The sequence below is a fragment of the Trichosurus vulpecula genome, chromosome 2 (genome assembly GCF_011100635.1).
Source record: "Trichosurus vulpecula isolate mTriVul1 chromosome 2, mTriVul1.pri, whole genome shotgun sequence".
Lineage (NCBI taxonomy): Eukaryota > Metazoa > Chordata > Mammalia > Diprotodontia > Phalangeridae > Trichosurus > Trichosurus vulpecula.
The window spans coordinates 198,150,494-198,166,663 of record NC_050574.1 but is presented as its reverse complement, the minus strand read 5'-3'; the positions used below and the strand labels follow the sequence as shown (position 1 = coordinate 198,166,663).

Genomic DNA, 16,170 nt, shown 5'->3' with positions numbered 1-16,170 from the left:
GGGCTGTGCCCAGTTTCTGCCATACTATTTTCCAGTTTTCCCAGCAGTTTTTGTCATATATCGAACTTTTGTCCCAGAAGCTGAAGTTTTTGGGTTTATCAAACAGTACATGACCATTGTCATTGACTACTGTGTCTTGTGTACTATATTTCCCCATGTATAAGATGCACCTCAATTTTGGGGCCTGAAATTTGAAAAAAAAATGTATTACATAAAGTTATTGAACTCAAGTTTTATTCATCTGCTCATAGCTTTCAGGCATCTTTTGGGCAAGTCTGGTGCGTGTACACATGCTTAGTCCATTCCATTTCATGAACCTGAAGCACCAATTGTGTCCTCCTTTGAAATCAGTAACTTCTTTTTCATCAGCAAGTCTTCTTGCCTCATGCTGAACCATCTTTGTGGACACAGGAATTCCAATTGACCTTTGTTCTTCAATCCATATCTTCAGTTCCCTCTCTAAATAAGGCCATTTTGCTGACTTGCCTCTCATGGCCTTCTTCTGCTGTGGCATTTTCAGGAGGGTTTCTTCTTTCTGTAGCCAGTCTCGGATTGTTTTCTCAGTTGGAGGAGGACCAAACTTATATTCAGCAGCACAATTTCCTTTCACTTTTGCAAAGTGGATCACTTTTAACTTGAATTCAGCACTGTATGAAAATCTTTTCTGAGCCATTTCTGGGCAGAATGTGGGAAAACGTAGGCTAATACACCAGTAACAAATGCAAAACAATGAGCACAAAGACAACAAGCACGAAAAAGCGGGAAATGCAAGTAAAAAAAAATCTACAACAATGAGCGTCTTATACGTGGGGAAATACAGTATCTAACCTATTTCACTGATCTACCACTCTATAGTTTTAATGACTGCTGCTTTATAATAGTTTAAGATCTGGTATGGCTAGGCCACCTTCCCTAGCATTTCTTTTCATTAATTCCCTTGATATTCTGGACCTTTTGTTCCTCCAGATGAATTTGGTTATTATTTTTTCTAGCTCTATAATTTTTCTGGTACTTTAATTGGTATGGCACTAAACAAGTAAATTAATTTAGGTTAAATTGTCATTTTTATTGTATTAGCTCAGCCCAACCATGAACTGATGTTTTTCCAGTTATTTAGATCTGACTTTATTTGAGTGAAAAGTCTTTTGTAATTGTGTTCATATAGTTCCTGGATTGGTTTTGGCAGTACATTCCCAAATATTTTGTAGTGTCTATAGTAACTTTAAATGGAATTTCTCTTTCTATCTCTTGCTGTTGGGCTTGAAGCTCCTTTTCTAATTGGTTGACTTTCTTTTCATAATCTTCTTGTTTTCTTGGATTGTCTTTTTTTTTTAAAGTTTTTCCTCAATCTCTCTCGTTTGATTTTTAAAGTCTTATTTAAACTCTTCTATGAATTCTTTTGGGGCAGGTGACCATTTGTTATTACTCTTTGGGGTAGAAGAGGGTTTCTTGGCTTCACTATCCTCCTCTGAAGACGAACCCCAAGCTTCTCTATTCCCATAGTAACTCTATGGTTGGAGTCTTTCTTTGCTCCTTTTTGTAATCACCTCTAGTCATGGGGTATGTTGGTGGTGGCTTTGGCCTCAGATCCTCCTTCAGTTCTCCTCTCCGGCCTTGAACTCAAACCAAGACCTCCAGCCTCTTGTAAGTGCCCAGAGCCAGCACATTCCCGCCCCACTGCTTCTGCACTCACTAGGCATGTGCTGGATCCTTCTCACCCCTGGCCACATCTCCACAGCACAGCTGGGTCTGGCATTCCTTGTCAGCAGAGGTTCCCTCGATCTTCCCTGGCTCAGAAGCCCAACTCCCCTCACTATCCCCCAGGGTAAAAGTTCCTTTGGCAGGGGCCGAGGCAGCCTGGAAACCCAGCTAACCCTAGGGCTTGCTGCTTGTTGTTTAAGTGGTCCCTAGCCTAGAAGTGTTTACTTCTTCACCAGGACCAACCTTATCTGGGATTTTTCTTCACATCTTCTCAGATTATCCCAAGAGGACCCCTGTTCTGCCCATTCTCTTATTTATTTTTTACCATTCTATATTTGCCCTGAGGCACTGTTTTATCTCTTTTGTGGAGGAAAATCTTGAGAGTTTGGAATTTTCTGACCTACTCTTCCGTCTTCCCAGAATCCTCTTCTATATCTAAATTCTTACAAGTTAAATGATTTTCAGAGGAAATAGTAAAACTATAATAGTGTGGACCTCATTTTAACCCTCTCATACCTAAATAAATGCAACCATAAAATTAACAAGAAATAAGTTAAGGAGATGAATACAATCTTAGAAAAGTTAAATATGCTAGAACTCTATTGAATGGGAATGGAAAGAGTATACCTATTTTCAGATTCTCATGGAACCTTCACAGAAAAATGACCATGAATTAAGGAATAAAAACCCTGTAAACAAATGCAGATAAGCAGAAATATTAAATACATCTTTTTGTAGCCTTAATGAAATAAAAATTACATTAAATAAAAGTCACTGAAACACAGATTAAAAATTAATTGAAAACTAAATAACTTAATACTAAAGAATGAGTAGATGAAAGAACAAATCATAGAAACCCAATAATTGCATTAAAGATAGTAATAACAATGAGACAACACACCAAAATTTTTGAGATATAGTCAAAAAATACGGAGAAATTTATATCTTTTGAACACATCGATAAAAGAGAGAAAGGGTAAATTTATAATAAATTTGGCATGCAACTTTTAAAAATTAGGAAACAAATTACATAAAACCACAAAGCACCAAAATAGAAATCCTGAAAGGCAAAGGAGAGAGTAACAAAACTAAAAAACAAAAAACTATTGAACTAGTAAAACTAGGAGCTTTTTTTAAAAGAACGAATAAAATAGATAAGCTATTGATTAATCTGATTTTTAAAAAAGAAAGAAAAAAACCAGATTACTAATTATCACAAATGAAAAAGATGAATTTACAACCAATGAAGAAAAAATAAAAGCAATTATTAGGACTATTTTGTCCAATGATATGCCAACAAGATCTTAATGAAGTGGATGAATATTTACAAAAACACTAATTGTTAAGATTAACAGAGTAAGAAATATAATTCTTAATTCTAGCTTAGAAAAAAATTTTAATGAGCCATAAATGAACTCTTTAAGAAAAAAATCCCAGGACACAATACATTCATAAGCAAATTATGCCAAATATTTAAAGATTAATCCCCAGTATTACATAAACTATTTGAAAAAAAAATGGGTAAATGAATCCTACCAAATTCCTTCTTACACAAATCTGATGTTGATACCTAAACTGAGGAGAGTCAAAACAGAGAAATAAAATAAACAGAGAAATAAAAATTTCACTGCCCAGAAACAATAAAGGGATTGGGACAACAGGACAGAATGATTTCAGGGAACCGTATACTGGCTCTAGATAAAAGACTAGGCCCTATTTGACAACTCTATTGCCCATTTCCTAAATCCTGACCACAGCTGCAGGGTGGAGAGGGGTGCATGCAACAGATCAGGGCCCCTACCTACATAATGACCAGAACACAGACCAGGAGAAAAGAAACCACACCTCTGCCTGGATCACAGCACTTTGGAAGCACTAAAAACTTACAGATTCCAGAACAAAGCTGTGAAAGAGCAGGGCAAAAATGCCTGAAGCTTGGGACAGTACTACTCCCCACCCCCACCCACCAGACAGGTAAGCAGAACCCAAATCTAACATCAAGTTCAAAGTCAAGAAATAGACTGGGAAAAAATGAGAAAACAGCAAAAAAAAGAAAAAATGTACCTGACCATAAAAAGCTTCTATGGAGATAGGGAAACTCAGGACACAAACTCAAAAGAAGACGATGTGAAAATATCTACAAGCAAAGCCTCAAAGTAAAGACTGGACACAAACCCGAGAAGAATTCCTGGAAGATCTAAAGAAAGATTTTTAAAACCACACAAAAAAAGGTTTTTAATCAGTTAAGGGTGGTAGAGGGAAAAATGGGGAAAAGAATGAGAGCAATGCAAGAAAATTATGAAAACAGAATTAACAACTTTGAAAAGAGGCACAAAAAACCTGAAGAAAACACCTTAAAAAAAAGAATTGTCCAAATGGCAAAAGAATACGAAACCTTACTGAAGAAAAGAACTTAAAAATCAGAATAAGAAAAATGGTAAAAGAGATACAAAACCTCACTGAAGTAAATAACTTTTTAAAAAATAGAGTTTGTCAAGTGGAAGCTAATGAATCCATGAGACATCAAGAAACAATAAGACAAAAGTCAAAAGAATTAAAAACAAAAAAGAGAATCTAATCTAATCAGAAAAACAACCTACCTGGAAAACAAATTATGGAAAAATTATTTAAGAATTATTTGGACTATCTGAAAGCCATGAGCAAAAAAGATTCTAGACTATATATTCAAGAAATTATCGAAGAAAATTGGCACAGTATTTTAGAACTAGAGGACAAAACAGAAATTGAAAGAAACCACTAATTACCTCCTGAAAAAGATCCCAAAATGAAAAATCTCCGGAATATTATAACTAAATTCCAGAACTTCCAAGTCAAAGAGAAATTATAGCCAGCAGACAGAGAGAAACAATTCAAATACCATGGAGCCACAGTCAGGAATCACACAAGATCTAGCAACTACAACACTAAAGCAATTGAGGGCTTGGAATATGGAATTCCAGAAAGCAAAGAAGCTAGGATTACAACCTGGAATAATCTGAGTATAATCTTTTATTTTTTATTTATTTTTTTTTTTTAGTATAATCCTTCAGAGGGGAAATGGAAGCATAGGACGTTCCTAATGAAAAGACCAGATCTGAATAGAACATTTGACATTCAAACACAAGACTCAAGAGAAGCATAAAAAAGTAAACATGAAAGAAAAATCATAAGGGACTCAATAAGGTTAAACTGTTTATATTCCCATCTGGGTAGATGACACATATAACCTCTAAAAAGTTTGTCATTATTAAGGCAGTTAGTAGTCTACAGAGAGAGCACAAGTAGTAAATAGACTGTATTGGGATGATCTAAAAAATGGATCGATAAGAAAGAAGGATGCAGTGGGAGAAGGGGGAAAGGAAAGAAAGAATTGGGGATATTGTCTCACATAAAAGAGGTGTACAAGGAAGAGATTTTACAATGGAAGGGAAAATAGAGGGCTGCTAATGCTTGAACTTCACTCTTCATCTAACTAGTGCAAACAAGGAAAGATATATGTATATATGCATTTAGTTGGGTACAGAAATCTATCTTAACCAACAGAGAAATAGGAGGGAAAGGGCTAACAGAAAAGGGAAGAGATGATAAGGGAGGGCAGATTAAGGGAGGCAGTGGTGAGAAGCAAAATAGACTTTTGAGGAGGGACAGGGTAAAAAGAGAACAATTAAAAGAAGAAAATATGATGGAATTACATACATAGTATTCATAATTGTGAATGTTAATGGGGTGATTCACCCATAAAATGGAAGAAGATAGCAGAAAGGATTAGACACCAGAACCCAGCAATATGTTGTTCATAAAAAATACACTTGAAACAGAAAGACACAAACAGGGCTAAAATAAGTGACTAGAGCAGACTCTATTATGTTTCAACTGATGTTTAAAAAAAAAAAAGGCAGGTGTGGCAATTATGATATCAGACAAAGCCAAAGCAAAAGCAGACTTAATTAAAAGAAATAAGCAAGAAAAGTAAGTCTTGCTAAAAGGTACCATAGACAATGAAGTAATATCAATATGAAACATATATGCACCAAATGACAGAGCATCCAAATTCTTAAAGGAAAAGTTAAATGAGTTACAGGAGGAATTACAGTAAAACTATACTAGTGGGGGGATCTCAACTTTCCCCTCTCAGTTAGATAATCTAACTATAAGATTAATGAGAAAGAAAATGAAGAGATGAATAGAATTTTAGAGAAGTTAGATATGATAGATCTCTGGAGAAAAATGAATAAGAATAAAAAGGAGTACACATATCTTTTTCTCAGATATACATGGCACCTTCACAAAAACTGACTGTATTAGGCATACAAAACCTCATAACCAAATGCAGAAGAGCAGAAATATTAAGTGCACTCTTTTCAGACCATAATGTATAGATGAAAAATTAATTAGAAACTAATCTAATCCTAAAGAATAAGTGGGTCAAAGAACAAATCACAGAAACAATTTCATTAAAGATTTTGACAATAATGAGACATCATACCAAAATTTGTGGAATCCAGCCAAATCAGTACTGAAGGGAAAATGTATATCTCTAAATGCTTACCATCCTTAAAAACAAGAAAGAACAGATCAATGAACTGGGCATGCAATTAAAAAAAAAACTAGAAAAAGAACAAATTAAAAATCCCAAGTTCAACACCAAAATGGAAATCTTGAAAATCAAAGGAGAGATTAATAAAATTTAAATAAAAAAATGATCTAATAAACTAGGAGCTGGTTTTATGGGGGAAGGGGGAAACCAAATAAAATAGATCAACCAAGAAAAACAATTAATTACCTGTATTAAAATGAAAATGGTGAATACACCATCAATGAAGATGAAATTAAAGCAATTATTAGGAGTTATTTTGCCCAGTTATATTCCAACAAAAATGAAAAATCTGAGGAAAATGGGAGAAAAATTTACAAAAACACAAACTGCCCAGATTAAGAGGAAATAGAAGAGGAAATAGAATACTTAAATAATACTATCTTAGAAAAAGAAATTGAACAAGCCTTTGAAATTGAATAAAGAAATTGAATGAACTCCCTAAGTAAAAATCAACAGGGTCAGATGGATTTATAAGTAAATTCTACCAAACATTTAAGAAACAATCTCACTACTATATAAATTATTTGTGAAAATAGGTAAGTCCTACCAAATTACTTTTATGACAAAAATATAGTTTTGATACCTAAACTAGGGAGAGCAAAAACAGAAAGAAAACTACAGACTTATTCCTTAATGAATCTTAACGCAGAAATTTTAAATAAAATAGTAGCAATACAGGCATACCTTATTTTATTGTGCTTCACTTTGCTGTACTTCTCAGATACAGCTTTTTTCCCTTTTCTTTTTTTTTCTTTTCTTTTCTTTCTTTCTTTTTTTTTTTTTACACAAATTGAGGGTTTGTGGTAACTCTGCATTGAACAAATCTATCAGTGCCATTTTTCTAACAGCATGTTAGAAAAGAGCATTGTGTCTCTGTGTCACATTTTGGTAATTTGCACAATATTTAAAAATTTACTATTATTACTATATATGTTATGGTGATCTGTGATCAATGATCTTTGATGTTACTCTAGTAATTCTTTTGGGACGCCACACACCACACCCCTATAGGACGGCACACTTAATAAATGTGTGTGTTTTGACTGCTCTTCCAACTGGACGTTCCCCATCTCTCTACCTCTTCTCAGGTCTTCCTACTTCCTGAGATACAGCATTGAAATTAGGCCAATTAAAAACCCTGCAATGGCCTCTAAGTGTTCAAGTGAACAGAAGAGTCAATCAATGCAGCAAACTTTATTATTGTCTTATTTTAAGAAATTGCCACAGCTACCCCAACCTTCAGGAACCACTACCCTGATCAGTCAGCAGCCAGCAACTTTAAGGCAAGACCCTGCATAAGCAAAAAGATTATAACTCACTGAAGCCTCAGATGATGGTTAGCATTTCTTTTTTTAGCAATAAAAATTTTTTTTTGAAAGTTAGATTTATTTAACAACTTTCACTTAGCACAATACACCTAAACGGAAATCACAATACAATGAAAGATCTAAATCAAGGCCTCAGAATTTAATACAGATACCAAGACCAAATCCTAAAGTATCCATGTTGCATCTCAAAATTGTCCCCATTAACTCAAAAAAAAAAAGGCTTAAATGTATGTGCCTCACAGGATAGTAAATGAAATAAACTAAAACAAACATGCCAAATGTTTCACTTTTGGATTGCAGACACAACTCCTATATTTGTTTTGCAAAAAAGCATGTCTCTCAACATGCATCTCAAATAGTGGTCCATGTAATGTGGTATAAAAGCAACGTTTAACATAATTGAAACTGCTTTACCCTAAACACACTTACTGCTTGAGTACACTCCTGCAACATAACTACCTTGAGAAAAGCTGAAATTGTTTAAACAGTTGTAGTCTTTACTCAACTTGATCGTAGCTGAATGTTTTTCTGTGTTCAAAAATGCTGAACCTGAAAGTTTTTCAAACAATCCTGATTTTACTTACAGTAAGCATAAGCTTATAAGCAATAAAGTATTTTTAATTCAGGTATGTACATTTGGTTTTTTAGACATAATACTCTTGCACACTTAATAGACTACAGTATATTGTAAACAACTTTTATATTCACTGGGAAACCAAAAAACTTGTGTGACTCACTTTAGTACAATATTAATTTTATTGTGGTGGTCTGAAACCAAACCTGCAATATCTCCAAGATATGCCTGTATATTACAAAGATTATACACTATGATTAGTTGGGATTTATACCAGGAAGGCAGGGGCTGGTTCAATATTAGGAAAACTATAAGCATAACTGACCATATCAATAACAAAAAGAACAAAAATCATATGATTATTATCAAAAGATGCAGAAAAAGCTTTTACAAAGTACAACACTCCTTTTACAAACATCAGAAAGCACAGCAATAGAGCTTTTCTTAAAATGATAGGTAGTATATAGGCCTCTTTAAGAAGAGAGTCAAGGGATAGACCCTTTAATTAGAAAAAGAAAAAAAGGAAAGAAAAATCAAGCTGGGAGAGGAAGGCCCTCAGAGTTGCTGTTCCAAAGAGAAAAACAGTTGCCTTTCACTGAATGGGGTAACCTCACTCTAAATGAGTACATGAAAAGGCATTAGCCTAAAAGGGCCAGAGTCTCCATTGCATCCTGGATCATCTCCAGTCATCCTGATGACTATCTGGTCACTGGATCCAGATGGCTCTGGAGGAGAAAGCAAGGCTGGTGACCTTGCACAGCCCTCCCTTGCTCAAATCAATGTCAACTGCAAGTCTTGTCATCATTTCCCTGATGTCATAGTCCTCTTCGAAAACAAAGGACAAACACAAGGTAGTATATATCTAAATCCAAGAGTAATCGCTATTCATAATGGTATTCAGTCAGAACCCTTTCCAATAAAATCAAGAGTGAAACAAAGATGTCCATTACCATCATCATCATCACTATTTAATATTGTACTAGAAATGCTAGCTATATAGGACTTTTTGTGGTGGCAAAAAATTGGAAATTGAGAGGATGCCCATTAATGGGGGAATGGACGAAAAAGTTGTGGTATAAGAATGTAATAGAATACTATTGTGCTATAAGAAATGATGAGCAAGCAGACTTTAGAAAAACCCAGAAAGACTTACAACTGATGCTGAGTGAAGTGAGCAGAACCAGGAGAACATTGTACACAGTAACAGCCACATTGTGCAATGACCAACTTTGATAGACTTAGCTCTTCTCAGCAATGCAAGGATCTAGGACAACTCCAAGAGACTCGTGATGGAAAATGCTATCCACATCCAGAGAAAGAACTATGGAGTCTGAATGAAGATGGAAGCATACTATTTGCTCCTTATTTTGTTGTTGTTTTATTTTGTTTCTTTTTTCTCATGGTTCCTCCCATTGGTTCTAATTCTTCTCCACAACATGACTAATGTGAAAATATGTTTAATATGAATATATATGTAAAGCCTATATCAGACTGTACACCGTCTTGGCGGGGCTGGATTTACAACTCAAAATCTTATAGAAGTGAATGCTGAAAACTAAAAATAAATAAAATTTTTAAAAAAGAAAAAATGCTAGCTATAACAATAAGACAAGAAAAAGAAATTGAAGGAATAAGAATAGACAATGAGGAAACAAAACCATAACTCTTTGAAGATGAAATTACAGTATTCTTAGAGGACCAACTAAAAAATAGTTGAAACAATAACTTTAGCAAAGTTGAAGGATATAAAGGGTGATATCATAAGAGTTTATGCCCAAACAAAGACAGAGGGTCATACAATGAATAATTTTAACTACATGAAACTTAAAAGTTTTTTGCAGAAACAAAACCAAAGCAGCCAAAATTAGAAGGAAAGCAGGAGACAGGGTGAGGGAGGAGGAGGGGAGATTTACAAGTTTCTCTGATAAAGGCTTGATTTCTCAAATATATAGGGAACTGAGGGGAATAGCTGAACTAGTTGTGGTATATTATTGTGATGAAATACTGTCGTGCTATAAGAAATGATGAGCAGGATGGTTTCAGAAAAACTCATGAAGCTATATATAAACTGATGCACAGTGAAGTGAATAGAACCAGGAGAACATTGTACACAGTAACAGCAATGTTGTAACAATGATCATGATCAACTGTGAAAGACTTAGCTACTCTGATCAACACAATGATCCATGATCATGCCAAAATACTTATGATGAAAAAAGCTCTATCTCCAAAGAGAGAACTGATGAACTCGAGTGCATACCAAAGCATATTTTTTTCACTTTATGTTTCTTGCTTTTTTTTTGCAACATGGCTAATATAGAAATGTTTTGCATGACTTCATATGTATAATGGGTATCATATTGTTTGCCTTTGGAATAGATTTGGAGGGATTGGTGGAAGGGAGAGAATTTGCAAACAAAATTTTATGAATAAATGTTAAAAAACTCAAAAAATTCATCTGGCTGAACAAAAAAAAAGGTCATGAATATCAAGGGAGTAAATTTTTTAAAGTGGGGTAATTAAAGGAGTTCATCAGTAACAGATCTCAAACTATATTGCAAAGCTATAATCATCAAAACAATTTAGTGCTGTGGGAAAAAATTAAAAGGCTGACTGGTAGAAGAGATTAGGTAATTAATATACATAAGCAAATGAGCTAAATGACCTAGTGTTTGATAAACTCAAAGATCCTTGCTATTGGGGCAAGAACTCACTATCTGACAAAATCTGTTGGGAAAAGTAGGAAGCAATAAAGTAGAAATGAGGCATAAACCAACATCTCACACAGAATACCAAGATAAGCTTAAAACAGGTTCATGATTTAGCTAGAAAGGGCAATAAAAGCAAATTAGTAGAGAATGTTAGAAATTACCTGTCAAATCTACTGATAGGGGAAAAGTTCGTAACCAAACAAGAAATAGAAAAGATCATAGGAAATAAAAATGGATAATTTTGATTACATAAAATTTAAAATTTTTGCATAAGCAAAACTAATGCAGGTAAAATTAGAAAAAAAGGGAACTGGGTCAAAATCTTTGCAACAATTTCTTTGATAAAAGTCTTATTTCTAAAATATATGAGTAACTAAGATAACAGAAACTTGGATGGCTGCATGCGTGCTTTGCAAGTGTATACTAATAGGTAGGGTAGATGTGGGCCAAAGACCAAAGAACACCCACCACAACCCATACCTGCCTGTCTAATTTGAGGGGATTCAAGAATATGCTTTTTTGTTACACAGGAAATAAAACGTTGTGGTGCTATCCAAAAAAAAAATCTGCTTGTGTGTGCCTGGCCCCCAACTTAAGAAAAATTCTCAGGAGGCCATTCCCCTCCTGAATAGGCATATTTCATTTCAGGGATAGGGCATAACTACATCCCATTTGCCACGCCATTTCCTGACCTTGTGTTCCATTTTTTTTTCCATAACACAGAACCGGTGGTCTAACAATATGGTGCAAGCTCAAGGGGGTTGAGAATTGTGAAAGGTTAGTGATCTTTTCCCAATTAAAAGTGAATGAGCAGGAAGACTTATTATTCCAGACTATGTCAGTACAATATGGTGTTGTCGTTAAGTTTGCCTTATTGCTTACAAAAAAATTATCACACGAGTCCTGGAAGTCTGACCCCACAGCCACCAGAAGTATCCCTTCTCCTAAGGACAAAAGGGCATATGCACATATCCAGCAGTTGGTCCAGTTAAAGGCCAGGCTAGAATATTAGATCAGATACACACAAGTGTTGGGCTTTTCTGTTTCCCCAACTCCAAGGGCATAAAGCACAAAATGCAAATGCACAGAGATAGTAGGTGAGAAATTAGATTCTAAATATAAAGGTCAAACAAACAAGCAGCCAAGGACCACTGATTGATGTTGGGGGTTATCTCTCAGCTCACCTGGGTCCAATACCTGATCAGAGGTTGCTTCCTCTGCTAGGCTGAGATGAATCACGGTAGGCTTCACACAGGAGTGAAGTTTCCAGATTGTCCACTCAACAAGCTTGATGACAGTATGACTATAGGAAGATGGCAGTAGGACCTGGCAAGGTCCATTTCAGAAGGGCTGGAGACCAGATGTCTTTCTGAAGCTGTGGATGGATCTTGGCTTAAATGGATGCATCTTCTCTTCCAAAGGCAGAGTTTGCATCAAGGCTACCTCCTTCTAGACCTGTGAAAGAGAAGTAGACAGAGAGATCATATATTTTATCAGGTTTTCATTCCCTGTGGCCAGGCTGTGAGGGTCCAGCCCCTGAGGAGCAGTTTCCAAACAAAATTTCAAAAGGTGACAATCCACAGTCCTTCTTACTGCAGTTTCTTAGTTTAGTTGGAACAATATGAGGGGAAGTGCCTGAGGCCATTTTAACTGTGTTTCCTGGCATAGTTTTCCCAAAAGGGTCTAAACTTCCCCATTTAGCCACTCAGTTCTCCTGATGGTTGAGGGTGGTAAGGTATGTGCAAGCTCAAGGTTATCCCAAAACACTTGACAAGCTGCTTAGTGATTTCTGAGGTCAGGTGTGGCCACTGGTACGTGGCAGACCAAATCTCACTATTATGCCCTTGGCCAAACACCTTGCTAATGTTTGCTGTGGTGTGTGTCACCAGAAAGGCCACCCAGTGGCTAAATTGTTCTCTGCATACCAAAACAACTGTAGCCCACAGACTTTGGCAGTTCAGTAAAGTCAGACTGCAGGTGTTCAACTGGTAGGGTTGACCACTTTTGTCACAGTTTTCTTCTGTGAAAAGATGAACTGTTGGCAAAAGAAGCAGTTAGAGACCATATGATGGGCCTTTGCATGAACACCAGAAACAAACCATGATCGGAGAACTTGCAGTACAAGTGCCTTGGTTCCCATATGTGCCCAGGCATGAAGCTCCTGGCCCAGAGGCAGACAATTGTTTAGGTATAACAGGGGCACCCATGTGGCACAGAATGGATCCATGTCTGGTCTCCCAGATGTCAATCTCAGCACCTGTGACTAAGGAAGAATATGATCAGTGGGTAGGCTAGCAGAGAGCATAAGCTCTCTTATTTGGTGGCTCTCAAGGACCCCAGTGGGCAGCCATTTTACAAAAATGACTGCCCTCTGGAATGGTCCAGGCAGTGCATCATGGAGATGGTCCCAAGGAGCAAAATAGCTTGAAGAAGTTGGTCAATAAGTAAGGCGTAAGTTGTTGGCTTACCATCTGTGATGATGATGCCATGATACTTCCACAAGGTGCCAGTAGCATGACAGACTCCCAAAGGTATATTTGGGATCTGTTCACTCAGAGACCCTCAGCCAGCTGGCATCAGACAGTGCAGCCCACTCAACAGCCCAGGGGACACAACCATTCCCCCCATCCCTCATACTCCATTTTAATAAACGGGGGAGCCATCTATGAACAATGTGAGATTGGGCTCCTCCAAGAGAACATCTATAAGAGGCTATAGGCTCTCCGTGGCTTCAATTACCTCAACTGACCAAGACCTCATCATCTTTCAGGGGTTCAAGAAAGAGAGTGGTTGGATTAAAGATATTAATAGTGCTTAATGCAGAGAATAGGGTCAGACCAAAGGCTTACCTCATAAACATCTACCTGCTGGTGGAAGAAGGCTTGAGTATTAGACCAGAATGAAGTTACAGCAACACTATGCGGTCCAGGTTCACAGACTCTCAATGAGTGGCCAAGGACAAAGGTTTGGGGTCCTTTTTACAAATGCCCATTAAAGGCCCATAGGTACCTCCCCTCATGCCACGGGCTCAAGTTGGCAAGAATAGTGACCAATAGGCAGGCCTATGATGGGGCCTAAATTTTGGGTGAGGAATCCCAACAACCTCTCTCCCTTCATGTACAAAAAGGAAAAAAGGCTTGTTATAACTGGGCAGTCCTAGGTTTATTGGGATGGCCATCATCTGTTTCACTCACCTAATGTTTTCTTCAAAGTTTCTGAAGGTGTGAAGGATTTAGGGCCTCTTTAGCCATATAAGCAACTAATTCCTTAGTGAGTTCCCCTAGTGCTGAAATCCAAGGGCAGCAGTATCCCACAGCTCCAACAGGGCTGGCACCTGGAGTTTTGTTTTTGGTATTAGCATTTGAAGGATACCCAGGATCCTATCATTTATCACGGCCCTAGTATTGGGGCCCACCTCATATCCCAGGTACTACACTGTGGGAGGGGCAAACTAACTTTAAAGGAGAGATCTGGCAGCCTTTTTTTTTTTAATAAAGACAGCATAAAAGAAAAATAGTATCTTCCTCACAGGTTCCCTGGGAAAGAAGGGTAAGCAGTAAGTCATCAACAAATTAAAATAAGATGTACCTCCCGGGCAGGTGCACATCTTGTAGGTCTTTGATAACAACTACGTGAATAGAATGGGAGGTTCACAATAACTCTGGAGGCAGCCTAATCCAAGTATACTGGTGGCCCTTTTAAGTAAAGGCAAAGAGGTACTGTGAGTCCAAGCCTACTGGAACACACACACAAAAAGGCAGCACACAAATCAATAACAGAATATACTTTCATATTGTAAGGAAAGTTGGTGATAACAGAAACAGGATTTGGAACCACTGAGGCTCTCAGGGTGATAAAATTATTGAGAGCTCGCATATCCTGGACAAAACGGTATACAGATAGGCCTTCATCTTCCACCTTATTTTTCCTCACTGGCAGCACAGGGGTGACTGGCATGGTACTGTCACCCCCGGATGGAGGTAAGTATCGATGAGTTTCTGAATAGGCATAATAGCCTCTAAATTAATATTACATTGTTGCACACAAGGGGGTGGTCCATCTTTCCTCTAGAATCGCACAGGCTGTGATGATAATACGAAACCCACACCCATGCCTTCCATCCCCACAAAGTGGCAGGTAAGCTTCATAACATGGCAGACAAATCAGACACTAGGGGTCCCATAAACTTTTTGAGTTCCTTTAAAATTGCCTAATGAGCCAAATCACTTCCTTCATATTCTAACCTAACCCCCTCCCAGATCACAGTGAATAATGGCCTTAAGTTTATATATGTCCCTTCCACACAATGACGTAGGGAAATTAGGCATTAACAAAAAGGAATGAAAATATATTAAAGGTCCAATAACTACTTTAAGCAGAGTGCTGAGGCACACGTCTCACCTATTGTCCTTTCAATATTTAACATCAGGAAGCCCTCAGGGCACTTAAACATTGAGAAAATCACCCTTGTGTCCACAAAGCAAACAAAAAGTGTTTCATTAACACAATCTCAAGTAAGGGCTCCTTAACTGTACCTTCTTCCTCTTCAGCATTCTCAAGAAACACCCCTAGTTCCCAACCACCTATCTCCTCCAGTTAATGTGACCATTCATTCCTAGCATCCAAAACACGGTACAGACTATTTGGTGATTATGATTGCAGGCATCAACACAACTGTTGGTGGGGTCCATGTGGTAGCTGGTTCTTCATGGGGTCCCCTTTGGATAACTTGGAGGATGTGACCCTCTGCTGGAGGCCTTGTCCTGCTCGTTTCGTGCAATCTCTCTTAAATTGTCCCACCTTTTTATAGTAAAAGCACATCGGCCACCTCCCCTGTGTTCTAAATCTCCCTTCCTGGTCCTCTGTTCCTCCTCCTTTGCCCTCCTGCATCACCCCCTTCGTAGCAAGCACCAAAATCTTCACTTCCTTAAACTTACTTTCCTGCTCTTTCTAAGTTCCTTATCCTTCTGCCCATAAAACATAAGGCAGTTCCTCTGAGTTCACTAGTGGTTTCTCACTCCAGCTGGGGCAGAATTTATGACAGTAATCACCAATGTCTGCTGCTGAGTGATTAACATAAGCTAAAACAGTTTAGACCATGCTCATATTCTCTATCTAAGCACATTTCTGGGCAGCAGCACACAAACAAATATAGAAAGCATTGGGATATTCATCTAAATTTTGTATAGTGTCATGGAATTTTTCACAGTCTATCAGTTGTGCAGCCTGCTTTAGAGGGTCATTTTTGCCTCACTGAAC

General features: G+C 37.3%; 1 protein-coding gene across 1 annotated transcript in view; it reads left to right on the top strand.

The window, feature by feature from the left end:
* CCDC169 (coiled-coil domain containing 169) overlaps positions 1–16,170 on the top strand; it is a 91,560-nt gene that overhangs the window by 72,491 nt on the left and 2,899 nt on the right. The window contains exon 8 of the mRNA XM_036745272.1: positions 11,635–11,688. Within this exon, the coding sequence (XP_036601167.1) occupies positions 11,635–11,688 (54 nt within the window). The remainder of the gene's footprint in view (positions 1–11,634; positions 11,689–16,170) is intronic.